The sequence below is a fragment of the Nerophis lumbriciformis genome, linkage group LG19 (assembly GCF_033978685.3).
Source record: "Nerophis lumbriciformis linkage group LG19, RoL_Nlum_v2.1, whole genome shotgun sequence".
Classification (NCBI taxonomy): Eukaryota; Metazoa; Chordata; class Actinopteri; order Syngnathiformes; family Syngnathidae; genus Nerophis; species Nerophis lumbriciformis.
The window spans coordinates 24,319,125-24,345,695 of NC_084566.2; the positions used below are offsets into that span (position 1 = coordinate 24,319,125).

Genomic DNA, 26,571 nt, shown 5'->3' on the forward strand with positions numbered 1-26,571 from the left:
CATGCCAAAGTAGTTGGGAAAGGGCATGTTTACCACTGTGTTGCATCACCTTTTCTTTCTCAATAAACGATTGGGAACTGAGGAAACTAATTGTTGAAGCTTTGAAAGTGGAATTCTTTCCCATTCTTGTTTTATGTAGAGCTTCAGTCGTTCAACAGTCCGGGGTCTCTGCTGTCGTATTTTACGCTTCATAATGCGCCACACAGGTCTGGACTGCAGGCTGGCCAGGAAAGTACCCGCACTCTTTTTTTACGAAGCCACGCTGTTGAAACACGTGCTGAATGTGGCTTGGCATTGTCTTGCTGAAATAAGCAGGGGCGTCCATGAAAAAGACGGCGCTTAGATGGCAGCATATGTTGTTCCAAAACCTGTATGTACCTTTCAGCATTAAGGGTGCCTTCACAGATGTGTAAGTTACCCATGCCTTGGGCACTAATACACCCCCATACCATCACAGATGCTGGCTTTTGAACTTTGCGTCGATAACAGTCTGGATGGTTCGCTTCCCCTTTGCTCCGGATGACACGATGTCGAATATTTCCAAAAACTATTTGAAATGTGGACTCGTCAGACCACAGAACACTATTCCACTTTGCATGAGTCCATCTTAGATGATCTCGAGCCCAGAGAAGCCGGCGGCGTTTCTGGATGTTGTTGATAAATGGCTTTCGCTTTGCATAGTAGAGCTTTAACTTGCACTTACAGATGTAGCGACCAACTGTATTTAGTGACAGTGGTTTTCTGAAGTGTTCCTGAGCCCATGTGGTGATATCCTTTAGAGATTGATGTCGGTTTTTGATACAGTGCCGTCTGAGGGATCGAAGGTCACGGTCATTGAATGTTGGTTTCCGGCCATGCCGCTTACGTGGAGTGATTTCTCCAGATTCTCTGAACCTTTTGATGATATTATGGACCGTAGATGTTGAAATTTCTAAATTTCTTGCAATTGCACTTTGAGAAACGTTGTTCTTAAACTGTTTGACTATTTGCTCACGCCAGTTGTGGACAAAGGGGTGTACCTCGCCCCATCCTTTCTTGTGAAAGACTGAGCATTTTTTGGGAAGTTGTTTTTATACCCAATCATGGCACGTGTCCTGTGTTGCTGGCATCAAATTCTAAAGTTAATGATTATTTGCAAAAAAAAAAAAGTTTATCAGTTTGAACATCAAATATGTTGTCTTTGTAGCATATTCAACTGAATATGGGTTGAAAATTATTTGCAAATCATTGTATTCCGTTTATATTTACATCTAACACAATTTCCCAACTCATATGGAAACGGGGTTTGTATATATATATATATATATATATATATATATATATATATATATATATATATATATATATATGAAGCTGATTGCAGCATTTATCCAGCAGGGGGCAGGCCTCAACTACACTGGGCCAGAAAGCTGTAACATAACAGCCATGAGAACCAGCATCTTCCTGTTCTGCTTTCTCACCCGATGTCATTGTGGACTGCTCCCTGCTGGCTAACTGCTGACATCGCATTGTTTCATGGACATTTCTTCAAAGCTAAATTTCACTGAGAATACTTCAGAGATGAAGCGACACGAGGATGTGCTGCTAAGTCACTTTGTGATGTCATCAGCTGTCGCCTCTTACCACTTGCGCAGGGTAGACAAAATATGTCCCATTATGCTCTCTGCTGACGACACAGCATGTCCCACGTGAGGAGTGAGGAAGGGAGCGAGGGTGAGCGAAGGGGAGGGGCGTGCAGCTGAGGCATTGATTTAATAAATGCGCTAAAAGCACAGCGCCCTGAGAGAAAGAGTAGGAGGGAGGACGCCAGCGGGACACCCTGAAGTATGCTGACAGGAACAGTATCCACGCTGACTGCATCAGCTCATTGGCCGACAGGTGGCTGAGGCGTGGCCGCTCGCATGTGACCTTGGGGGCCTTGTGATGATGGGAAACAGCTGCGATCGAGGTAGTGTGTCATGTGACCACCTGTCATGGCTGACTTCTTTTGCTGAGCTTGGCGCGTTCGCGTGAGGTCGCTGTCAGGACCTCATTCTAAATGCACATCTTCATGCTGTGCCCATCAGACACAAGTCACTCCGAGTCGGACAGGAAGTGAGAGTCTAAATTTAGCGTGAAGATCGATAGTCTTGTCCTCATGTCATTGGAGCGCATCCCGGGACGTTCTTGTCCCTCTCTTCGAACTCACTAATGTGTAAAACAATGATGATGATGTCTTCCTTTGCAGAAGCGTCGTCTGAGCCATCTCCGAGGAGACGCAGTCTCTCTGGTCTGGCGAGCTCAGAGAGGAGTGTCCCTGTGGACAGTCCAAGTTCATCTCCCTTCAAAGTGCCTGTGAGTCTCACACACATGTCTCCATGGCAACACATGGAGACACTTCCTGCTTGCACACCGACAGTAACCTGATTACAGCAACCATCAATGGCTGCTAAAGTAATCAGAGTACTGCCGTGTGCGTTTGAGGATAATAATAACGCAGGAAATTAGGCCGCTGCTCTGCTTGGAGCTTTCATGTCTCAGATGGCGTGATGGGCGGAGCCAAGATGATTGCTTAGATCTCAGTGGTACCAGTCCATAAATGATCAGATTACATGCAACGATCTTGCAGACTGAGTTTTGCTGAGTCATGTTTCAGAGAAATGTGCTGTGTCGTGTGTCAGGGCTTCTTCAGCAAGCGTCTCAAAGGTTCCGTCAAGCGAGTGAAGAGTCACAACAAAGCGGACAGGAACGCCAGCTTCAGACTTCCTGTTCTGCGACCTGTTGACACCGACAGGTAGGCTGACCACACCGTTTTCTGCTACTTTGTTTAGCAACGGCGAGGGGTGCCGAGTTATTCTCTCGTCGGTGTGTCGCCATGGAAACGCAGTAGGCGTTGTCATTTGAGCTTTATCGGCGTGAGCTGCGTAGAGCACCGCCCCCTTTGTTCCGGACCTCGGCGGTGCCGTTTGGCAGTGAGGTATGCTGAAAATTGGTTTCCTGTGGGTCCAGGACACGTGGACCGTCCCGGGTGAAGGCGTGGACATCTCACGAGTCGCTGAGCCCCGAAGGAGCGTTGGAGGCGTTGGATCTCAACATGGAGGACGAAGTGATAGTCAAGCCTGTGCACAGCAGCATTCTGGGTCAGGACTTCTGCTTCGAGGTTAGCGAAGCCTTGCCTCTTCGTTACCACGAGATGATGTCAAAGCTGTTTGCTCCACCTCCTTCCTGTCAGGTGACCCACTCAGGTGGCACCAAGTGCTTCAGCTGCCCATCGTCGACGGAGCGAGACAAGTGGATGGAGAACCTAAGGAGAATCGTCCAGCCCAACAAGGTGAGTGAAGTATGTCCTCGCCGCCGCACGCCTCTTAAAACGGCGTTTGCATTCCTAGGACAACTGTCGCAGGGCGGAGCATCTTCTTCGGCTGTGGATCATTGAGGCGAAAGACCTGCCCCCCAAAAAGAAGTACTTCTGCGAGCTGTGTTTGGATGACGTCCTGTATGCCCGCACCACCAGCAAGCCTCGCCAAGATGGCCTCTTTTGGGGAGAGTACTTCCACCTGGCTGACCTGCCCGCCGTGCACAGCATCACTGTGCACGTGTACCGCGACGTGGATCGGAAGAAGAAGAAAGACAAAAATAACTACGTCGGGCTGGTCAATATTCCTTTGGCCAGCGTGACGGGGCGGCAGTTTGTGGAGAGGTGGTACCCCTTAAGCACACCCACCGCCGCCAAGGCCAAAGGGGGCGGGCCTTCCCTCCGCATCAAGTCGCGCTTCCAGACCATCGCCATCCTCCCCATGGAGCAGTACAAGGAGTTCGCCGAGTTCGTCACCAACGATTACAGCACGCTGTGCTCCGTGCTGGAGCCCGTCATCAGCGTCAAGAACAAGGAGGAAATGGCTGCCGCCCTCGTGCACATCCTGCACAGCACGGGGAAGGCTAAGGTCAGACTCCGCCCCCCACAGCCTATCGGCTCAGCGGCACTGTACAATCATGGCGTTTCTTCTGGTTCCCTCAGGACTTCCTGACCGACTTGGTGATGTCAGAGGTGGACCGCTGTGCCGACCACCAGGTCCTCATCTTCCGGGAGAACACGCTGGCGACCAAAGCCATCGAGGAGTTCCTCAAACTGGTCGGACATGCCTACCTGCACGACGCGCTTGGTGAGAACATGCCACACCTGTGTGGTGTCGTCACGTGACCTAGGGCTGCACCCTTTTAAGAAAAACCCTAATTGCGTTTTTTCTCTGTAAAATTGCGATTCGCTTTGCAATTGTTGTTTTACACATAAAAATGCATACATTTACAAGGGAAGACATGTTATTTAGACTGTCAGTCAACAACTTCTTGTCTCAAGGTGTCACACATTAGAACAAAATGCAATAATTGACTTAAAAAATCTATACATCCATTTTTCTACCGCTTGTCCCTTTTGGGGTCGCGGGGGGTCGCTGGAGCCTATCTCAGCTGCATTCGGGCGGAAGGCGGGGTACACCCTGGACAAGTCGCCACCTCATCGCAGGCCCAACACAGATAGACAAACAACATTCACACTCACATTCACACACTAGGGCCAATTTAGTGTTGCCAATCAACCTATCCCCAGGTGCATGTCTTTGGAGGTGGGAGGAAGCCGGAGTACCCGGAGGGAACCCACGCAGTCACGGGGAGAACATGCAAACTCCACACAGAAAGATCCCGAGCCTGGGATTGAACCCAGGACTGCTCAGGACCTTCGTATTGTGAGGCAGATGCACTAACCCCTCTTCCACCGTGCTGCCCGACTTAAAAAATATTTGGTTTTATGCAGACCCAGAGCTTTTGTCTACATCATGCTTTCAAACTGAAGAAATAATCGATAAAAACTGTACAGAGTCTATAATGTAATGTAATCATCCATCCATTTCCTACCGCTTGTCCCTTTTTGCGGTCCTGGGGGGTGCTGGAGCCTATCTCAGCTGCACTCAGTGGCCTAGTGGTTAGAGTGTCTGCCCTCAGATCGGTAGGTTGTGAGTTCAAAACCTGGCCGAGTCATACCAAAGACTATAAAAATGGGACCCATTACCTCCCTGCTTGGCACTGAGCATCAAGGGTTGGAATTGGGGGTAAAATCACCAAAAATGATTCCCGGGCGCGGCCACCAGGGGATGGGTCAAATGCAGAGGACAAATTTCACCACACCGAGTGTGTGTGTGACAATCATAGGTACTTTAACTTAACTCGGGCGGAAGGCGGGGTACACCCTGGACAAGTTGCCCCCTCATGGCAGGGCCAACACAGATAGACAACATTCACACACTAGGAGGAAACCGGAGGCACAAGAACTGTCCGCTGCTCTAATGTAATCACAATGTATAATAATAATGCAAGTAACCATTTAAAAGGATATAAACGTTTATTTCTCATTACTGTAGAATTATTTTATTGTACTGTAATTGAAAGGTAAATACCTTTTACTTATCCTAAAAAAACAAAACGATAAAATTGACCTATTTCTGTAAGCAAAAATTTTACTTTAGTAAATATCGAACTAAAATACAGTGAGTTGTCTTTGTTTATTGCCATTACATGATCATTCTCGCTTGTTTGTCCAAGCTGAAATATTCCCACAACGGGACATTTTGACTTTGTAATCATATTTTCCTCCATTATTGTTATTCTGCGGAACTTCTTACTAGCAAGTGGCGACGGAGGCGATGTCCGTGAATCCTGTGTGTGTAAGCCAGCAGTCTTGCTTGCCGCCCACCGACAAGACAAAAGATTGTGAATGACTAAAGAGGGCTCACTGCGTTCAGTTAAATCTACTGTTAAATTAACACGCTCAATGAGACCTCGCTTACTCCCCGTTTGAAGCGGGAGAGTAAGAAAACAAATGCGCATGGACTTTTATCGTTTTGACCTATTTTTCATTGATTGTTCGATTGATTGATTGACTTTTTGACTATCGACCCAGGACTATTCAGCATTAAAACTTTTTCCGAGGAGCAAGTTTTGTTTTTAGCGTAAAGGCTTCCTCCACTGCAGCGCACACAAACTTGCTGTCTCCTTAAACACTTTTGATTGGCCAGAAGGCAAAGGACACCAGGCTCAACAATTCTGATTGGCGAACATGAAGAAGAAGGAAAAAAAACCTCCACATCTTGCAGTTTTTTATTGCGCTAATAAAACCTCAGTGTTGATTAATCGTGCAGCCCTAGCGTGATCGTTGTCATATGAAAGAAAAGCTAAGTGTGCGTGTCCAGGTGAGTTCATCCGAGCCTTGTACGAGTCAGACGAGAACTGCGAGGTGGATCCAAGTCGATGTTCTAGCTGCAGTTTGTCCGAGCATCAAAGCAACTTGAAGATGTGCTGCGAGTTGGCGTTTTGCAAGATCATCAACTCCCACTGGTACCATGGCAACCGCCACCATGCCCATTTTGTTGCTCAGGGCCTCACTTCCTGCGTTAGGTCCTGACTTCCTGTGTGTTGCAGCGTGTTCCCTCGCGAGTTGAAGGAAGTGTTCGCGGCGTGGACACAGCAGTGCGCGGCTCGCGGCCACCAGCAGGACATCAGCAAGCGTTTGATCAGCGCCTCGCTCTTCCTGCGCTTCCTGTGTCCCGCCATCATGTCGCCGTCGCTGTTCCAGCTCATGCAGGAATATCCCGATGAGCGCACGTCTCGAACCCTCACTCTCATTGCCAAAGTCATCCAGAACCTGGCCAACTTCGCCAAGTAGGCTGCTCCCGAATTCCTTCTCATCACGTCCAGAGGTTGCCACGGTGACAGTGGATGTCCCTGTTACGTATCGCGCAGGTTCGGGACCAAGGAAGAGTACATGTCCTTCATGAACGACTTCTTAGAGCACGAGTGGGCGGGAATGATGCGTTTCCTGACGGAGATCTCCAACGCCGAGACGCTGTCCAGCACGCCGGGCTTCGAGGGTTACGTGGACCTCGGCCGAGAGCTGTCCCTGCTTCACGCTCTCCTGTGGGATGTGGTCTCTCAGCTGGACAAGGTAGGTTTGACCCATTGTCCCTTCATTCATCAAAGCATGGCCTAACTCCGCCCCCTTCACCCTAACGCAGCATGAGTCGTCTTTCAGTTTGATTCCATTAAGTTTCCTTCATTGTGTCCCTCCCTCCTTCTCTTCACTTCCTGTCTGGCCACCATCTTGGTCTCGGTGCTCCGCTCCCCACCACCACCACCACCGCATCCTGGTGCCGTCCGCTCGCACGCACACGCAAAATACGACACGCCAGCGTGAAAATTCCTTCCTGCAGGCCACCGTCGCCAAGCTGGGCCCATTGCCGAGAATTTTGGGAGACATCTCTCGCAGCCTGGCGGCCCCCACGCCCATTCAGCAGCAGCTGCGCCCTTTCCAGGACCACCATAGCTCCGCCCACAACATGAGCGGTAGTCTGTCCTCGGGCCTGCAGCGAATCTTCGAGGACCCGTCAGACAGGTGAGCAATCAAATGGCCAGTGAGATTACCGTATTTTTCGGACTATAAGTCGCAGTTTTTTTCATAGGTTGGCCGGCGGTGCGACTTATACTCAGGAGCGACTTATGTGTGAAATTATTAATACATTACTGTAAAATACCAAATAATATTATTTAGCTCATTCACGTAAGACAGTGGTTCTCAAATGGGGGTACGCGTACCCCTGGGGGTACTTGAAGGTATGCCAAGGGGTACGTGAGATTTTTTTAAATTATTCTAAAAATAGCAACAATTCAAAAATCCTTTATAAATATATTTATTGAATAATACTTCCACAAAATATGAATGTAAGTTCATAAACTGAACATCAAATCAAGTCGGCTATTCCATTCATTACAATGCAACAATGCAATATTCAGTGTTGACAGCTAGATTTTTTGTGGACATGTTCCATAAATATTGATGTTAAAGATTTATTTTTTTGTGAAGAAATGTTTAGAATTAAGTTCATGAATCCAGATGGATCTCTATTACAATCCCCAAAGAGGGCACTTTAAGTTGATGATTGCTTCTATGTGTAGAAATCTTTATTTATAATTGAATCACTTGTTTATTTTTCAACAAGTTTTTAGTTATTTTTATATCTTTTTTTCCAAATAGTTCAAGAAAGACCGCTACAAATGAGCAATATTGTGCACTGTTATACAATTTAATAAATCACAAACTGATGACATAGTGCTGTATTTTACTTCATCTCTTTTTTTAAACCAAAAATGCTTTGCTCTTATTAGGGGGTACATCACTGAAAAAAGGTTGAGAACCACTGACGTAAGAGACTAGACGTATAAGATTTCATGGGATTTGGCGATTAGGAGTGACAGATTGTTTGGTAAACGTATAGCATGTTCTATATGTTATAGTTATTTGAATGACTCTTACCATAATATGTTACGTTAACATACCAGGCACGTTCTCAGTTGGTTATTTATGCCTCATATAACATACACTTATTCAGCCTGTTGTTCACTATTCCTTATTTATTTGAAATTGCCTTTCAAATGTCTATTCTTGGTGTTGGCTTTTATCAAATAAATCTCCCCAAGAAATGCGACCTATAGTCCAGTGCGACTTGTGTTTTTTTCCTTCTTTATTATGCATTTTCGGCCGGTGCGACTTATACTCCGAAAAATACGGTAAGTCTTTACTCTGTGCTGACACTGACCTCACTTTCTGCCGACTCGTGCAGCCGATGTCCTGGCGGCGAGTTGGCGAAGGTCGTCGTTCGAGGGTCTCGCTCCCCTCCGGCCCAGCAGAAACTTTGCAGTGCCGCCGGTTTTTTGGACCAGGAGGAGCGAGACGAGACGCTGGCGGGTGGCCGCAGCGTCTCTATGGTGGACCTGCAGGACGCTCAGCGGACGCCTGAGGCCCCGCCCCATCTCAACAGGGCAGGCTCCCAGGCCTCAGTTGCAACCGCAAACCCCCCCCAGTTAGCGGCGCAACAAAGCAAAGCTCCACCCAGAGACGCTCAGCCGCAGAGCGCGCCGCAGACCAGGCGTCCGCTGCAGCCGCCAGTAAAGCATCAACGCAGCCTGCAGCCGCTTTCCTTCCAGAACCCTGTCTACCACCTGAGCAACCCTGCCCACTCCGCGTCCAGCTCGGAGAACCTGAGCAGCGGAAGCTCGGACGGCAGCCGGCAGGGGGTGAAAGGTCAAGTGGCGTCCGACAGCAGCCTTGACGGGTCAGGCAGCAAACGCAGCGCTCGCAGCTCCACGCTGTGCTGCCATGGGCCTCCTGAGCTCCCGCCGTGCGCCATGACAGCAATCGCCATCCCTCGACAGGGCATGGCAACGACGGGCACCGCCCACATTGTGAAGGTGGAGCAACAGAGCCGGGGAAGGGGCGGGACCAAGACACAATGCACCTCACGCCGTAGCAGCAGCGCCACCACCACAGAGCTTACGCCGACAGCCAATCCAGCGTCCCCCTGCTGCGCGGATGCCGTTGCCCCGCCTCTGAGAGACGGCACCAAGCAGCAGGTAATAATTGATTGACCTCAGGTTGTCCACCCTATAAGAAACTTGTGGGAACGTGACAGGCAGCGTCCCCGGTGGAGACGGAGGCGGCAGCAGCAGCCATGTCTCCTGTGGAGAGGACGGCAGCTTGGGTGCTCAGCAACGGTCAATTCCAGGAGGACCGCCATGATGGCGAGGATGAAGGGGGGCGGAACCGTGAGGAGGGCAAGAACTCTGAGAAGGTAAACAGGAAGTGATTTAACTTTGTAAAAAGAGAGCCGATCCTCGAACTTGACTGCGCCCCCTCGGCAGTACGAGCTGGAGATATGGCGGCTGAAAGAGCGCCTGCGGGTGTCGGGGCAGCGCCTGGGAGAGTACGAGCGGCGTCTGGTCGCCCAGGAACTCTCCATGAAGACGCTCCTCCTCGACTACAAGTCACGCCTTGACGACAGCGAAGAGCGACTCAGGCGTCAGCAAGAAGAGAAGGACGTGCAGATGAAGAACATCCTCTGCAGGTTAGGTCATGCCCACCTCTACATTAGCCCAATGTCCCCCCCCCCCCACCTTACCACTCTGTGTGCGTGCAGGTTGATGGCGGTGGAGGAGGAGCTAAAGCGTGACCACGCAGAGATGCAAGAAGTTATTGAAGCTAAACAGGAAGTCATTGATGCTCAGGTACGTCATACAGGAACCATTATCATCATCACATGACTGTGATGATGATGATGAAGCAGTGCTGCTATGTCTCTTGACTGATTCCAGGTCAGTAACGGAGGCAAAATAAACAAAGCAGGCAAGTAACTGAAACCCCGCCCCCTCCCTGACTGACACAACACATCTCTAACCTGTTCAGCCAATCATGCAGCAGCCTAGCATCATGTTTGTTAGACAGGTTGCAGATGTGTGGGTGTTTTGTTTTATTTTGGTTTGGCCCTGCCCACCTCAAATGTTGGCTTTTGTTGCTTCCTAGTTTGTTCGATTTGAGTTACTTCATGTCAGGTCATAACCACATCGCAGCATAAAAAGATGCTAGTTTCAAGGACACAAGATACTGATTCGAATAATTAGGTTGGAACGCGTCGATGGCCTCCGAGGAAAAAGGAATACAAATTGCCTTTTAGTTGCGATGAGATTTGAACCTGACACGTTGTTTCAGCTGTCAGCCTGACTTGCTGCCTCGCCACTTTGTCTGTCCAATCAGGAGAAGCGGATCTGCTCGCTGGACGCTACAAACTCACGTCTAATGGCGGCGCTGACACAAGTGAAGGAGCGCTACAGCTCGGGGAACCTCCGCAATGGCTTGTCGCCCGGCAACCCCACCAAGCTGTCAATCACCGAGAACGGAGAGTTCAAGAACAGCAGCTGCTGATTGGCCAACCACAGGGGGAGGATGAAGTTTAGCATGTAAATACTGCAGGGTTGTGTGTAAAAATGTTTTCTAACTTTTTTTAATGTTTGAAGTGGAGATGTTTTTATGGGATTATTTCTTAGTTGTAATTTATTTCTCCACTTCCCGTTGAGCTACTGAAGACACTCCAATGTTTGCTGTTCACAATAAAAGCTGCTAGTAAACATGTTTGTCTCCATGGATACAGCTTCAACAGATTTTATTAGGTTAAAAAAAGGCAGGAAGTGATCAAAATAAAGATTAGTGATAATGCAGAGTTCAATATAGACTTTTTATAACAAAATAGGCAGTTTAGCTCCTTTAAAATCCTTGTCCTGCACTACGATGCCACCTGCAGGTCACTGCAACAACTCTATTGAGAATTTAAAGAGCTCTTAGTAAACTTTGAAGTATAATGTTCAATTCCACCATTTTGTCCTCATTAAAGGGTTAATGTGAGCAGTAAAAAGCAGAGAGCGCCCTCTAGTGGCAGCAGAGGAGTGCAGGTGAGATGGGGGTTGAGGGGGGCACGCTCTTAATGCTCCGACGTGCAAAGTTGCATTTTGTGTCGACCACACAAAAAAAGAGATGTCTTTTTAGGTCCTTCAGGGTGTCCAAGAATGTCCCACAAGGGGGGGTGAAGAGCAGGTGGAATTTTCAAAATAAAAGTGGACGGTGTTCACAACTTCTCCTTGGACTGGACCCATATGAACGGACCCGACTGGTCCTCGATGATCTGCTTGGTTTGCTCGTAGATTTCCTCCAGTGTGTCTCCTTGCACAATGGCTGCAATCATACGCACACACACACACATGACATTTTTGGACAGTTTTCAAAAGAAGAGCCCATTTACCTGTGAAGTGCTCAGTGAACTCATGCTCCAGTTTGGCAGCACGTTCGAACGTCTTCCTGCTTTGATCCTCTGTCAGCCGCTTGTTCATTTCCCTGCAGGAGGCCCACATCACACGGGAATTGGGGGTTAAAATCACCAAAAATGATTCCCGGGCGCGGCCACCGCTGCTGCCCACTGCTCCCCTCACCTCCCAGGGGGGGGGGGGGGGGGGGGAACAAGGGGATGGGTCAAATGCAGAGGACACATTTCACCACACCTAGTGTGTGTGTGTGTGTGTAAATCATTGGTACTTTAAAGGGGAACATTATCACAATTTCAGAAGGGTTAAAACCATTAAAAATCAGTTCCCAGTGGCTTATTTTATTTTTCGAAGTTTTTTTCAAAATTTTACCCATCACGCAATATCCCTAATAAAGCTTCAAAGTGCCTGATTTTAACCATCGTTATATACACCCGTCCATTTTCCTGTGACGTCACACAGTGAAGCCAATACAAACAAACATGGCGGATAGAACAGCAAGGTAAAGCGACATTAGCTCGGATTCAGACTTGGATTTCAGCGGTTTAAGCGATTCAACAGATTACGCATGTATTGAAACGGATGGTTGTAGTGTGGAGGCAGGTAGCGAAAACGAAATTGAAGAAGAAACTGAAGCTATTGAGCCATATCGGTTTGAACCGTATGCAAGCGAAACCGACGAAAACGACACGACAGCCAGCGACACGGGAGAAAGCGAAGACGAATTCGGCGATCGCCTTCTAACCAACGATTGGTATGTGTTTGTTTGGCATTAAAGGAAACTAACAACTATGAACTAGGTTTACAGCATATGAAATACATTTGGCAAGAACATGCACTTTGAGAGTGCAGACAGCCCAGTTATCATCAATTAATATATTCTGTAGACATACCCTCATCCGCTCTCTTTTCCTGAAAGCTGATCTGTCCAGTCCAGTTGGAAATGCATCTGCTTTGAGTGTTGCAGGATATCCACACATTCTTGCCATCTCTGTCGTAGCATAGCTTTCGTCGGTAAAGTGTGCGGAACAAACGTCCAATTTCTTGCCACTTTCGCATCTTTGGGCCACTGGTGCAACTTGAATCCGTCCCTGTTCGTGTTGTTACACCCTCCGACAACACACTGGCGAGGCATGATGTCTCCAAGGTACGGAAAACAGTCGAAAAAAACGGAAAATAACAGAGCTGATTTGACTCGGTGTTTGAGAAAATGGCGGATTGCTTCCTGATGTGACATCACGTTGTGACGTCATCGCTCCAAGAGCGAATATTAGAAAGGCGTTTAATTCGTCAAAATTCACCCATTTAGAGTTCGGAAATCGGTTAAAAAAATATATGGTCTTTTTTCTGCAACATCAAGGTATATATTGACGCTTACATAGGTCTGGTGATAATGTTCCCCTTTAACTTTAACTTAATATACAGATCCACTGAAGTGGGGGGGGGGGGGGGGGGGGGGGCAGGCGTGCGTCACTCACATGATGTTCTCCACCGACTTGGGCTTGATGAAGACCGCGATCGGATGAAGAAGAGCGAGCTGGAGTCGCTTAATGGCGTTGCCCGACACATCCAGGATGCAATGTTTACCCTGGGCCGCAAAGAGTGCGTTAGCGTTTGTGGGCAGCAGAGGGCGACAATGCGGCGGAAGGCAACATCTACCTTCTGGGCCACCTCTCGGACGGACTGGACGCTGGTTCCGTACAGATGGTTGTTGTACTGCCCCGCCTCGATGAACTTGTGCTCCTGGATGTCCTTCTCCATCTGCTCGCGGGACGCCACAAAATGATAATCCCGACCGTCCACCTCGTAGTCACGCTTGGGCCGTGTCGTGTCTGTTCGCCAAACACACAAGCTGCCGTCAGACGCCGACACACACAAACAGAACGCGGCGTGTCGCTCGACTCACGTGGGACACATGATCCGAACTTGTCGGGGAACTCAGAGATGAGGTCGTCGTTGACACGGTCCTTCATGGGCCCGAGGATGATGACGGGCCGCGCGTAGTCGACTGCAGGACACCGAGATGACGTGAGAAAAGTCCAACATGGCGGCAATCAAGCAAGCTGTTACCTTTCTGTTGACTGACGGCTTCATAGGAAATGACACACTCCTCCTGTCCGCCTGCAACACAATCAGGTCAGCACCATTACAGTTCCGCGAAGCCATGTTTGCGGCGCCACACTTACGGTAGCTACTTTCGCTATCGCTGGCGTTCGAGGTGACGTGTTCTGAAAGACAAGAAGTCACATGTCACGCCTCCCGTCATGCCTTGCACTTCAACATGGGGGCTGTGGGGGTAAAACATGGCAGCAGGAGGCGGAGCCTGGAGGAGGTCCTGGAGACAGCAGCGGGGACAACACCACGAGGACGAAGACGACGCCTGGCGGAGGTGGGGAGTGTGGGGGGAGCAGGGGTGTCCACCAGGAACTATGAAGGTGTCTCAAGTAGAACACTTGCATCAGTACACTTGAAAGGTAAACACTGGTCACAATAAGTGTGCTTAGTACAGCAGGGGTCTCAAACTCGCGGCCCCCGCCTTAATATGAAAGTCTATTGTTAGTGGGGCCCTCGAGTTTTACATGAATGGCACTTGACACTGTTGTGTGTGGAGCTCAACAGGCCGACCAATCACAATGGGGCGTATGGTTCTCGTGGGCGGGACATGGACCGAGCTTGATGCAAGCAGAGAAACATTTCTCCATGGAGTAAACGTTACAGCAGCGTTGCCATGGAGAGTTTTCTTCCATGCCTGGCTGGCTGCCTCGTTTCTGTTGGGCACATGCGGACATTCGTCCCAGCGCCCTGCGCTCAAAACATTTCCCAAAAAAATGTTTAAAGTTGCTAACCAGCAGGACATTATGCGTATATGTCATGGCTTGCTGTGGTGGATCCCGAAAAACAAAAACTACGGTTTCAATAGAACACAAAAGGCACTGCAAAAAAAGGCTCAGGCACAAAATCACAAAACGTGATGAACAGGCAAACAGGCGGGCTGCCGGCACGGACAGAAAGGCGTATAGTGTCCGCCGGCAAAAACAGTCCCCAATAACCCAGACCAAGTATAGGGTCACACCATTATTTGTGGGTCATTATTTTGTACAAACCCTGTTTCCATATGAGTTGGGAAATTGTGTTAGATGTAAATATAAACGAATACAATGATTTGCAAATCAATTTCAACCCATATTCAATTGAATATGCTACAAAGACAACATATTTGATGTTCAAACTGATAAAATTTTTTTTTTTTTTGCAAATAATCATTAACTTTAGAATTTGATGCCAGCAACACGTGACAAAGAAGTTGGGAAAGGTGGCAATAAATACTGATAAAGTTGAGGAATACTCATCAAACACTTATTTGGAACATCCCACAGGTGTGCAGGCTAATTGGGAACAGGTGGGTGCCATGATTGGGTATAAAAACAGCTTCCCAAAAAACAACCATAAAGGATGGGGCGAGGTACACCCCTTTGTCCACAACTGCGTGAGCAAATAGTCAAACAGTTTAAGAACAACGTTTCTCAAAGTGCAATTGCAAGAAATTTTAGGATTTCAACATCCACGGTCCATAATATGATCAAAAGGTTCAGAGAATCTGGAGAAATCACTCCACGTAAGCGGCATGGCCGGAAACCAACATTGAATGACCGTGACCTTCGATCCCTCAGACGGCACTGTATCAAAAACCGACATCAATCTCTAAAGGATATCACCACATGGGCTCAGGAACACTTCAGAAAACCACTGTCACTAAATACAGTTGGTCGCTACATCTGTAAGTGCAAGTTAAAGCTCTACTATGCAAAGCGAAAGCCATTTATCAACAACATCCAGAAACGCCGCCGGCTTCTCTGGGCCCGAGATCATCTAAGATGGACTCATGCAAAGTGGAAAAGTGTTCTGTGGTCTGACGAGCCCACATTTCAAATTGTTTTTGGAAATATTCGACATCGTGTCATCCGGACCAAAGGGGAAGCGAACCATCCAGACTGTTATCGACCCAAAGTTCAAAAGCCAGCATCTGTGATGGTATGGGGGTGTATTAGTGCCCAAGGCATGGGTAACTTACACATCTGTGAAGGCACCATTAATGCTGAAAGGTACATACAGGTTTTGGAACAACATATGCTGCCATCTAAGCGCCGTCTTTTTCATGGACGCCCCTGCTTATTTCAGCAGAACAATGCCAAGCCACATTCAGCACGTGTTACAACAGTGTGGCTTCGTAAAAAAAAAAAAAAAGAGTGCGGGTACTTTCCTGGACCGCCTGCAGTCCAGACCTGTCTCCCATCGAAAATGTGTGGCGCATTATGAAGGGTAAAATACGACAGCGGAGACCCCGGACTGTTGAACGACTGAAGCTCTACATAAAACAAGAATGGGAAAGAATTCCACTTTCAAAGCTTCAACAATTAGTTTCCTCAGTTCCCAATCGTTTATTGAGTGTTAAAAGAAAAGGTGATGTAACACAGTGGTGAACATGCCCTTTCCCAGTTACTTTGGCAGGTGTTGCAGCCATGAAATTCTAAGTTAATTATTATTTGCAAAAAAAAAAAAGTTTGAGTTTGAACATCAAATATCTTGTCTTTGTAGTGCATTCAATTGAATATGGGTTGAAACGGATTTGCAAATCATTGTATTCCGTTTATATTTACATCTAACACAATTCCCCAACTCATATGGAAACGGGGTTTGTATATGCATGGTGCTATTTGCATTGCCTCACACCATGAACACTACAAATATTTGTATTTGATTCTGTCTTTTATTACTACGTTTACAACAACAGCGCGCTGTCATTTCCGCTTCTTTTGCGTGTAACAGCAGATAACACTCCAGGAGCAGTCGCCTTTTTGCACTCGCTATCCCGGTACTTTGAACCATCTACAAATGCCATGGTGTTCATGTCGTCATGAAGGACATCGACATCGAGAGTAAAAAATAAAGGACGCTGCAGAAAAAGTGGAAATGAGGCACATTGCGGAAATTACGTTCTCCGTGCGTTTGCCTAACACGACAGTGACACCAGGAGGAATTAAAATATACTCCCCATCCTCAAACATGTATTTATTTATTAATTCTTAATTTGTTAATTTTTCATCTTATTTTGTGTTTAATTTTTTTTTTTTTTTACAAAATGTGAATTTTTTCAACAAAGCTTTTGTGGAAAACCTGATGCGGCCTAGCCTCACCCAGACTCTTCCTCCAGCGGCCCCCAGGTAAATTGAGTTTGAGACCCCTGCTGCAGTGTACTGAGCTGAGTGTGTGACTGTTGACAATGTAGTACTCTCACAAATTCATCCCCATCATTATGCACTTACTAAGATTGCAATACTACAATATTTTTCTCCCTTTTTTGGTGAATTGTCCCTGCCCTTCCACTAAGTAGTGTACTGCATTTTAAAGTACTTGAACATACTTATACACTTGAATACCAAGTGCAAGTACACAAGTGCACTAATTGAGACTTTACATTTTAAGTGCCTTCTTGGTTACATAGCAGAAGGGGAGCAGTTAGCCTGAGTGGGTACAAGTCAACATTAAAAGGAGAAAATATAAATATTGTTGTATTATTTCAGTAAGTGTATAATGACAGTACTACACAGTCAAGACTCACACACTCAGCAACTAAGTACACAGTGTATGCAAAGTATTCCATTTGAGACGCAGTTTTAGTCATAACTAATTTATTGCTGGTGGACACAGGTGGGCGGGGCTTGAGGCGACTTACTGAGTCCCTTGGAGAGGAGCATGTCGGTGACGTCCTGAAGGCGACAAGAGAAGAAGAAGCACAAAAAAGAAGAAAAGGTTACTGCGTTTCAGCGACAGAGCGAGAGAGCAGACGCAACGCGTGGCAACCATTTTTGGGAGCACGGGGGAGGTGAGGGGGGGTCCAATTGTAAAATATTTGTGGGCTGGCCCCATTGCCGTGACAACCAGGTCACCCGGCTGATCTCTCTTCCTGTCGCTGACCCGTCAGCTGGCCAACGCAGCGCCCCCCGGTGGCGCCATACTCACGCTCCAAGTCGCTGCTCTCCTGCTCGCTCGTCTCCCGATTCTTGTAGAAGAGGAACGTTCTGGGAAAGACGCTCTTTTTACGCTTGTCACTGAGCGACTACAGGAAGTGGAGGAAGAGCACGTCACGTCAAGGTCAAACTCTCGTCAGTCAGTTGCAGTGGGGGATGTAGAGAAGAGGATGAAGGTGAGGAAGAGGAGCACACACACACACACACACACACACACACACACACAAACACTCACACTCACCATAGCAACAGTTGTGCATGTTTAAGTCAGTCAGGTAGGTTGAGGGAGGCGGGGCTTGTGACATGATGATGTCACATGCTCCAGGTGAGTGATAAAGGGGGGCAGACAGTCGAGGGGGTTTTGGGGGTTGGTGGGCATGCAGGTGTTGCTCAGGGACGTTAGCCAGCGTAGCATTTGGCGTGATGGCGGCGCTTGGAGGCGGAGCCGAGACGCCGACAGGTCAGCGACATGCGGTTACATCGTTAGCGTCACTCACCCCTCGCTCACGAGACTTCGGGTTGAACTTGACCGTCTTCAAGCGAGCTCGCTCCTTCTTCTCCACCCTGCCAGGTCAAATGTCAAAAGGTCAAATGGCGCCCACGAGGTCACAGCGGTCAGCTGACCTAGGACCCACCTCCGCTTGCTGGGGATCACGCCAACATCCTCCGCCTCGCCGCGGGTCGTCATCTGGCGAGCCTGCCACCACTCATCGTCGGAGGCGTTGACCACGTGAAGAATGTCTCCGAACTTGAAGTCCAGACCCTGACTGGGAAGACCCGAGTCCCGGGTCTTGTCGTAGTCGAAGAGAGCCCTGGGGGTGGTGGGAAACGCGGTTAGGGGCTGTGCACTGACATATGAGAACTTTCCAGAGCCTCACCTGACGTACAACGACCTTTTCTGGTTGGTCCGCAGGGAACCTGAACCAGAACTGATGCTGCTGTTCATCATCTGCTCTCTCAGGTCGTGGATCTTGGCCTCAAAGCGACCATACTCTGAAAGACCAGCGCACCTTCACGTCACCAACATGTTTACGCCGTGACAGTCACGTGACTTCTGACGCCCCTCACCCTCTGGCCTGTAGTGGGCCATGATGGTCACTGTCTGCCCGGCGTTCTTCAGGGCGGCAGCGGCCTGCTCGTGCGTGGCGCTGCGAAGGTCCACGCCATTTACCTACAAGCGAGCACACATGGACCAATCAAAGAAGCCGCTATTGGTGCCTTATTCAGATGCTAAGTGAATACAGAGTCAGCTCAGTGCAAGTAACATTCTTGGAGGTAATGTAGCGTCCTTCATTGCCTGCCTTAACACACCATTAGCAGCCTTCATAACACAGCCATACTAGACTAGCCAGTAGCCACAACAACAACACAGCACTTCCTCATTATGCACCAGTGACTGTTAGAGGGAGGTTGCATTCAGGAACACCGGAAATTTTGATCATCAAATATTAGTCTGACCTAGTGAGTCTTTTTTGCACATTTTCTGTGTTCTGTATTACTGCTAAATTTAGGACAATTCATTGGATATTTTATTTCTTATTTTTTAACATATCGCTTAGTTATTTTATTTATATCATTATATCTTAGTTATATTACTATATATCAATCATATTTTAGTCACTAGCCTGTTCAACCTTGTCACAAAATTACATCAAAATATAAAGTGTTTTTTTTAACATAAATGTGCATGTTTTATTTTATGGTACCGTTGCACCATTTTTTAAGTACAGATTTGGTACTCGTATTGGTTCAAATGTAACCAGACACACTCCTAGTCTTTAGTGACGTACAGACACGAGGCGATCTCCTTTCCTCAGCTCCCCACAAAGGTCTGCGGGACCGCCAGCCAGGATGAAGGAGATGAAGATGCCCTCGCCATCCTCGCCACCAACAATGTTGAAGCCCAAACCTGTGGCGCCGCGATGCAGCACCACCTTCCTAGGTTCCCTGTGGAAGCAAACATTTCCATTGGTCTACATTTAATTTGTACACTTTTCAATATTTTCATCATCTCATCACTTTACTGCCCTCTAGTGCAGTGGTCCCCAACCACCGGTCCATGGATCGATTGGTACCGGGCCGCACAAGAAATTAAAAAAAAATAATAATAAATAAAATGTTTTCTTTTTTTTATTAAATCAACATAAAAAACACAAGATACACTTACATTAGTGCACCAACCCAAAAAACCTCCCTTCCCCATTTACACTCATTCGCACAAAAGGGTTATTTCTGTCTGTTATTAATATTTCTGGTTCCTACATTATATATCAATATCGATCAATACAGTCTGCAGCGATACAGTCCGTAAGCACACATGATTGTATTTCTTTATGACAAAAGAAAATATAAACATTTCCATTAGTCTACATTTAATTTGTACACTTATCAATCTTTTCATCATCTCATCACTTTAGTGCCCCCTAGTGCAGGGTTCCCCAACCACCGGACCCCAGCCCGGTACCGGTCCGTGGATCGATTGGTACCGGGCCGCACAAGAAATTAAAAAAATAGTTTTTTTTGTTTTTTTTTATAATTTATTAAATCAACATAAAAAACACAATATACACTTACAATTAGTGCACCAACCCAAAATACCTCCCTTCCCTACCTTCATTCACACAAAAGGGTTGTTTCTTTCTGTTATTAATATTTCTGGTTCCTACATTATATATCAATATAGATCAATACAGTCTGCAGGGATACAGTCCGTAAGCACACATGATTGTATTTCTTTATGACAAAAAAAAACAAAAAAACAAACCATACACCTACCCCACCGGTCCGTGGGACAAATTTTCAAGAGTTGACCGGTCCGCAGCTACAAAAAGGTTGAGGACCACTGCTCTAGTGGACACATGACGTTCAACAATTGTGTGTGTGTGTGTGTGTGTGTGTGTGTGTGTGTGCGCGAAGTGCAACCTTAAAGTGGTACAACATGTTCATGTTTAAATGCATTTTATACCGTGACATGTCATCATCTCCCAGCATGCTCTTGGGCGTCGGCGAGTAGCGTCCAGATGAGGCCGGCAAAGGGAGGGGCTGAGCCAGAAAGTTAGGAGGAGTGATATGGTTCTCCAGATGCTGCGAGAAGGCTGCAACACAAAAGAGTCAGAGTCACGGCATGGTGATGGCAGCGAGGAGGAGGCAAGAAGCAGCTCACAGTTGGTGAGGTCTGGAGGTCCGAATGTATCGGTAATGAAGACACTGTTGGGTTTGGCCACTTTCAAGTAGACCACGTCAGGAGTGTTCTTCAAGGCAGTGACGGCGTGCTCATGACTAACTTCTTCTAGACAACTACTGTTCACCTGTGCACACACACAACTTGAGTTTCAGACAAAACTGAATTCCAGCACGGTTCTGTGAAGACATGAAGTCGCGACTGCGAGCATCATAGATTACACAGCATGAATCATGGATCAGTTGCCCTATAGCGGAACTGCACTTTTTGGGGAATTTTGCCTATCGTCTACCATCCTATACAAGCACACATATTTTAATCTATTTTTAAAAGCATTCTAAATATTACAACGGAGAGTCGCTCAAATGGGAGTCGCTCTATTCTGCCTATAAAACGCTCTAAAAAACATCCAAAACCCTCCATTAAGGTATTACATACGTACATGATGTAAGTATATATGTAATGTAGTGACAGGTACATTTATAATATCTAATATTTACGTATTTTGCACATTTTAAGCATATGCGGCGCATTAATTATGAAAAACGCATCACGAAGTTAGCTTTTTTCCAAAAAAAACTCAATGCTCAATGCAGACTTCATGAGAGCTAAACATAATAAAACATCACTTAAGTCTGCTGTCACTGGGATGCCGACTGATAGAATCTTACTATATTCCCGTTTAGATGAATGACTCATAATCCACGTGAAGAAAAAATGGGGGTGGAAACAACGCACACCAAGCATCTTTTCGTGTCTTTCTCGACATTTCTGGGTCTTAATTGGATGACAAAGTTGGCAAATTTGTCGATTACGTCCTTATCCTTCTTCTGTCCAGGTGAGAGACATAATTTATGATCTACAATAAACTTCCACTAGCTCAGAGGCGATGCAGCAGCTCACCAGTCAAAAGAGCAGTAACAAGCTTTTTGGTCTGTGAGACAATGCGCCGCTAAAAATAGTTTGTTTGCGTTAGCGATTATAACAACAATATTGCTAATACTTGGTTAAAATTCAGGTCACAAAATGTAAATGGAGTGCTGATACTTTTTGGATGCTTATTTAGAGGGCTTTATGGGCAGAAAAGAGGACACAAATAGGACAAAAATACATCTGTCGTCTTGTTTCTCATAATGATTGTGAAGGGGAGGCACATTTTTAAAAAAAAGTGCAATTCCCCTTTAAAGCACGCTGAATAATAAAATGTAAATGTTTCAACAGAACAAACACACAAGGAAGCAGAATCTTAGTTTCAGACCAACAAAATTTCAATACATATCATTATCTAATAGAAAACTAAGAAATAGTCTGTTAGCTAGAACACCTGTGTAAAGGTGCAAGAAGTAGGTCTACTGTGTTAAATTCACACCCCCGCTATTTTTAAACAAGCAAATATTCATTTTTTGTCTAGTAATGACAGATAGTTCAGTTTTTCCTTCATATTTGGATTTAGAATATAGTCTGCCTTGTTCCCAATGCATGGACATTAAAACACTTTAACAGACCACTATTTGGAAAATAACTGTATATACATGACACTGAACTAGCATGGTGGTGATAATGATGATGATGATGATGAAGAGTCCTTACAGCCAGGAGTTTGTCACCGATCTGCAGTCGGCCGTCTTTGTGCGCAGCTCCACCCTCAATAATCTTGGTCACATAGATGCTGTTGTCACCGGGGATGTGCTGGTTGCCCACGCCGCCCGCTATACTGAAGCCCAGACCTGAGAAGCAGCAGCGCTCCATCACACGGATCATCACATCACATCATCTTTTTGGGTGGGCTCACTGTTTACCTTTGGGTCCTTTCACCAGTTTGATCTCCATCACTTTCTCAGAGAGAGGCTTCCTCCTACGCACGTACAGTCGAACTAGAGAGCCTGCCTCCTTTAACGCCTCCACAGCCCGACTGTGTGTCACATCGCGAACATCCACCTCATTGACACGCAGGATGACATCATTGACCCTGAAGAACCACAAGCATTCACTGATGTTCAGTTTCACCATCACCCCCTGGTGGACAAACACCATAACCCACTATGTACTCTTTGCTGACAAGACACCTGAGAGCATCATCATCGTGATCAGCTGACATTGGGCTCTTCTATTATCAATGAGACAGTGAAAGCAACACGCCGCCTTGGGGGGGGTAACACACACCATATCTTCCTCTCACCTGAGCCGTCCATCCTGGGCGGCGGCACCCCCTGGGATGACTTTAGTGATAAAGATGCTGGGGTCTTCACCGATGTGGGGGTTGTCGATGCCGCCCGCGATGCTGAAGCCCAGACCCGAATTCCCCTGAAGACCACAGAGGGGTGAGGGAAAGTTCAAAACATTAATGACTATATTGTTTGTCTTTAGTCAAAATGTGGTCCATTACAACCTTTCAGAATCTGCTGGAAGAAGTGTAATTCTAGACTGCAGCCAACTTACCCTCTCCAATGTGATCTCCTCATACTCGTAGTCTGCCTCGGTTCCGTTCACCTGCACAAATGCACACAAACCATAAATGTTAGTCGTACTTCCTCTGAGTGTATTTACTGCAAGTGTACTCATTGTTAATGTTAATTAGCATTTCAAATGTTAGTGTTACCGTTACACTAAAATGTGGCCTGTTCTTTATTCAGCTTTATTAACTAGCGCGAACACAGTCAACACTCAATGCTAACACTGAGCTAACTGCGAACTCCATTTCCACTTACTCATGTCACTTAACTGCCTCTTGAAAGGCAGACACTCACAGATATTTGAAGGTTTTTCAAAAAAAGGAACATTTATTAATAAATGTATTTTTTGAAAGTGTTTGGAAGAACTAATTACATTTAAATGAATTTTCCCAACACTGCCTGTGAGTATATTTATTTAGAGTATAGTAGTAAATGTACTTCCTGTACGTTCTGTATATTTACTATGGGTTTGCTAGTCTTTAATGTAATTGTACTTCCTGTAAGTATATTTACCACAAGTATACTAAATGCAGAAAGTACTTCCCATGAGTATATTTACGATGCGTGTACTAGATGGAAGAGTACTTCCCGTAAGTATATTTACAGTGAATGTATTAGATGCAGGTTTAATTATCTTAGTGTCCTGTTGCTTTTTTCTGTCTGTTTAGTTCATGTAAAGCATCTTTGAGTACCTAAAAAAACGCTATATAAATTCATGATATTATTATTATTATTATTACTGCAAGTGTACTAAATGAAGTATACCGGTACTTGTTTTAGGTATATTAATTATGAGTTTACTAGATGTATGAGTACTTCCTGTAAATATATTTCAGATGTGTATACTAGAGTATATTTAGTATGAGTTTACTAGCCTTGAATGTAGCAGCACTTCCTGTAAGAGTGCACTAGATGTAATTGTACTTCCTGTAAAAGCGTCCTAGATAAAAGTTTGAATACGATGAGCGTACTCGATGCAAGTGTGTTTTTTGTGCAGGCCACAAAGTGTCAGGTGTCACACTCACATAAGGGGGCGTGTCCAAACTGTCTGCATTCACCACAACAGGAGGGGGATTGGCCTAAAGAGAGGAGACATGACGGCATCAGAGGACACGTCTCAGATGGACTGTACAGACATCCGAGTTCAAAGGTCACACTCTGTCTGTGATATCACAGGTCCAGTCCTGACTTACAGTATATATTGGCAGGAAGGATAAAAGGTGTATTCCCATGTGACTGGGAGGAGCCATGCTGGTTCTACTTACCCTTGAGACACTCAACGTGTACTAGATTGTTACTAGGGCTGCACGATTAATCACAATTGAATCGACATCAAGGTTTTTAGTGCAGTAAAGAACCGCAAGAGGCTGAGGTTTATTTTATTTTATTCGCCAGCACCGGTATTTGAGTGAAAGCCATGTTCGCCAAGCAAAATTGTTGAGCCTCGCAATTGTTCTTCTCTCACTTTGAACAGGAAGAAATACGTCTTACTCTGTGCAAGACTCTTAGCAATTCTGTACGTTATCAGTAGATTTAACTGAACAAAGTGACCCCTCTTTTAAGTCATATACAATATTTGTCTTGGCGGAGAATAGAGCGAGGCGCCGCCGCCGCCAACACACTCCCAGTACAGAGAGCCTTGCGACCCGCCAGTTAGAAGTGCCGCAAAGTAACACATATTAGGAGAAAAACATAAGATAAAGTCAAACATCCCGTTGTGGAAATGTTTCATCCTCAAATTGGATGGGCAATATGAGCCCATAAACACGTTATTTACCTTCCAATTACAGTACAGTTGTAAACAATTCTATAGTAATGAGAAATAAAAGTCTAAATCCTTATAAATGGTTACTTGTGTTATTATATTTCATTAAATTATAAACACTGTATAGTTTTTATTGGTTATTTATTCAGTGTAAGAGCATTATGTAGACAGAAGATCTGAGTCGGTCTGCATAAATCCAAATATTTTTTATAGTCAATTATTGCATATTGTTCTAATGCGTGGCACCTTGAGACAAGTATATGTTGATTGACAGTCTAAAAGTAACAATATTTTTGCCTTTTTATGTATAAAATATAATCGCAGATTGAATCTTAATTTTTTTTTTTTTTAAATTTTCAATTAGGTTTTTTCTCTCAAAATCGTGCAGCCCTAATTGTTACCAAATTGTTGACCATCACACAAACACTCAATATTAAGTTGTGTACAAATGTAAGATTAAATCTGTAGTGCATGTACACAGACTCATCCCGCCACTACACCTACTCTATTGTGATTGGTCAGAGGTCAAGGGTCGGCTCCAACCCCAACCTACTAGCTCAGCGTTGCATAGAAACACGCCCCCTCAAGGGCTTACAAAGAAGAGATAGATTTAAAAACACACCGAACTCATGATATGACACATCTATATTATAGAACAAGATTACAACATTTAAAACACATATACAAGACTGAAAAGACGGAAATGTAGGATGGCAACCCTTAAAGGGGAATTGCACTTTTTGGGGGGAATTTTCACAATCATTATGAAAGACGTGATGGATGGATTTTTTTTAATGCATTCTAACTCGTAAATAAAAGTCTGCTTATATCGTAACCATTGGGAGAGCCTCTATTCCGCCCATAAAACCCAATAAAAAAACATCTAAAAAGCGCCAACAATACCCCATTTACATTTCGTGATTTGAATATTACCAAGTATTACTGATATTATTATATGCGCTAACGCAGACAAACTATAGCGGCGCCGTGATCATAAGCTTGTGTGTCAATGTTGACATGATCAACTGGTCAGCTGCTTCCTCTTTCTTTGCTCATCAAACTTTATTGTAGATCATAAATCATGCCTCTCCCCTGGATAGTAGAAAAATAAAGACGTATTTTGAGAAGTTGGTACATTTTGACAGCCAATTTAGACTTGGGAATGGCGAGAACGACATGAAAAAACGCTTTGTCCCACCCCCCTTTTCTTCGCAAGGATTATGAGTCATCCTTCATCTAATTGGGAATAAATGAACATTCTGGCAGTCGGCATCCTAATGACAGCAGACATTGTACAGTAAGTGATGTTTAATTATGTTTGTTGGCTCTCATGAAGTCTGCAGTGAGCAGTAATCAGTGATGGAGTTGGGAAAAAAACGCACATCTTGAGGCATTTTTTAAATTAATGCCTGAAGGTTCATTTGAGGTATTAATTTTTAATGCATTCTAACTCGTAAATAAAAGTCTGCTTAT

General features: G+C 45.8%; 2 protein-coding genes across 14 annotated transcripts in view; one reads left to right on the forward strand and one right to left on the reverse strand.

Moving 5' to 3' along the window:
* Positions 1–10,978, forward strand: part of rasal2 (RAS protein activator like 2) — a 20,289-nt gene extending 9,311 nt beyond the window's left edge. For 2 of the 7 annotated variants that reach the window (XM_061979181.2, XM_061979178.2), the window contains exons 4-19: positions 2,228–2,334; positions 2,661–2,773; positions 2,989–3,139; positions 3,212–3,310; positions 3,369–3,923; positions 3,998–4,142; positions 6,222–6,366; positions 6,451–6,690; positions 6,772–6,973; positions 7,218–7,420; positions 8,646–9,435; positions 9,495–9,653; positions 9,724–9,926; positions 9,999–10,086; positions 10,174–10,204; positions 10,613–10,978. In XM_061979181.2, the coding sequence (XP_061835165.2) occupies positions 2,228–2,334; positions 2,661–2,773; positions 2,989–3,139; positions 3,212–3,310; positions 3,369–3,923; positions 3,998–4,142; positions 6,222–6,366; positions 6,451–6,690; positions 6,772–6,973; positions 7,218–7,420; positions 8,646–9,435; positions 9,495–9,653; positions 9,724–9,926; positions 9,999–10,086; positions 10,174–10,204; positions 10,613–10,812 (3,431 nt within the window). In that variant the 3' untranslated portion in view covers positions 10,813–10,978. Of the gene's footprint in view, positions 1–1,659; positions 1,949–2,227; positions 2,335–2,660; positions 2,774–2,988; positions 3,140–3,211; positions 3,311–3,368; positions 3,924–3,997; positions 4,143–6,221; positions 6,367–6,450; positions 6,691–6,771; positions 6,974–7,217; positions 7,421–8,645; positions 9,436–9,494; positions 9,654–9,723; positions 9,927–9,998; positions 10,087–10,173; positions 10,205–10,612 lie in introns of those variants that run through there. The other 5 variants (XM_061979184.2, XM_061979180.2, XM_061979182.2 and 2 more) reach the window with 4 other exon arrangements.
* A 23-nt stretch (positions 10,979–11,001) lies between these two features.
* dlg1b (discs large MAGUK scaffold protein 1b) overlaps positions 11,002–26,571 on the reverse strand; it is a 61,231-nt gene continuing 45,661 nt past the window's right edge. For 4 of the 7 annotated variants that reach the window (XM_061979186.2, XM_061979189.2, XM_072915209.1 and 1 more), the window contains 20 exons: positions 24,359–24,412; positions 23,320–23,370; positions 23,060–23,184; positions 22,680–22,849; positions 22,471–22,607; positions 20,863–21,007; positions 20,665–20,794; positions 19,490–19,646; positions 18,768–18,870; positions 18,578–18,692; positions 18,335–18,511; positions 18,197–18,263; positions 17,692–17,788; positions 13,857–13,898; positions 13,741–13,791; positions 13,577–13,678; positions 13,330–13,502; positions 13,149–13,258; positions 11,652–11,743; positions 11,002–11,584 (listed from right to left, as the gene is read on the reverse strand). In XM_061979186.2, the coding sequence (XP_061835170.1) occupies positions 11,478–11,584; positions 11,652–11,743; positions 13,149–13,258; positions 13,330–13,502; positions 13,577–13,678; positions 13,741–13,791; positions 13,857–13,898; positions 17,692–17,788; positions 18,197–18,263; positions 18,335–18,511; positions 18,578–18,692; positions 18,768–18,870; positions 19,490–19,646; positions 20,665–20,794; positions 20,863–21,007; positions 22,471–22,607; positions 22,680–22,849; positions 23,060–23,184; positions 23,320–23,370; positions 24,359–24,412 (2,205 nt within the window). In that variant the 3' untranslated portion in view covers positions 11,002–11,477. Of the gene's footprint in view, positions 11,585–11,651; positions 11,744–13,148; positions 13,259–13,329; positions 13,503–13,576; positions 13,679–13,740; positions 13,792–13,856; positions 13,899–17,404; positions 17,439–17,691; positions 17,789–18,196; positions 18,264–18,334; positions 18,512–18,577; positions 18,693–18,767; positions 18,871–19,489; positions 19,647–20,664; positions 20,795–20,862; positions 21,008–22,470; positions 22,608–22,679; positions 22,850–23,059; positions 23,185–23,319; positions 23,371–24,358; positions 24,413–26,571 lie in introns of all 7 variants that reach the window. The other 3 variants (XM_061979188.2, XM_061979187.2, XM_061979190.2) reach the window with 1 other exon arrangement.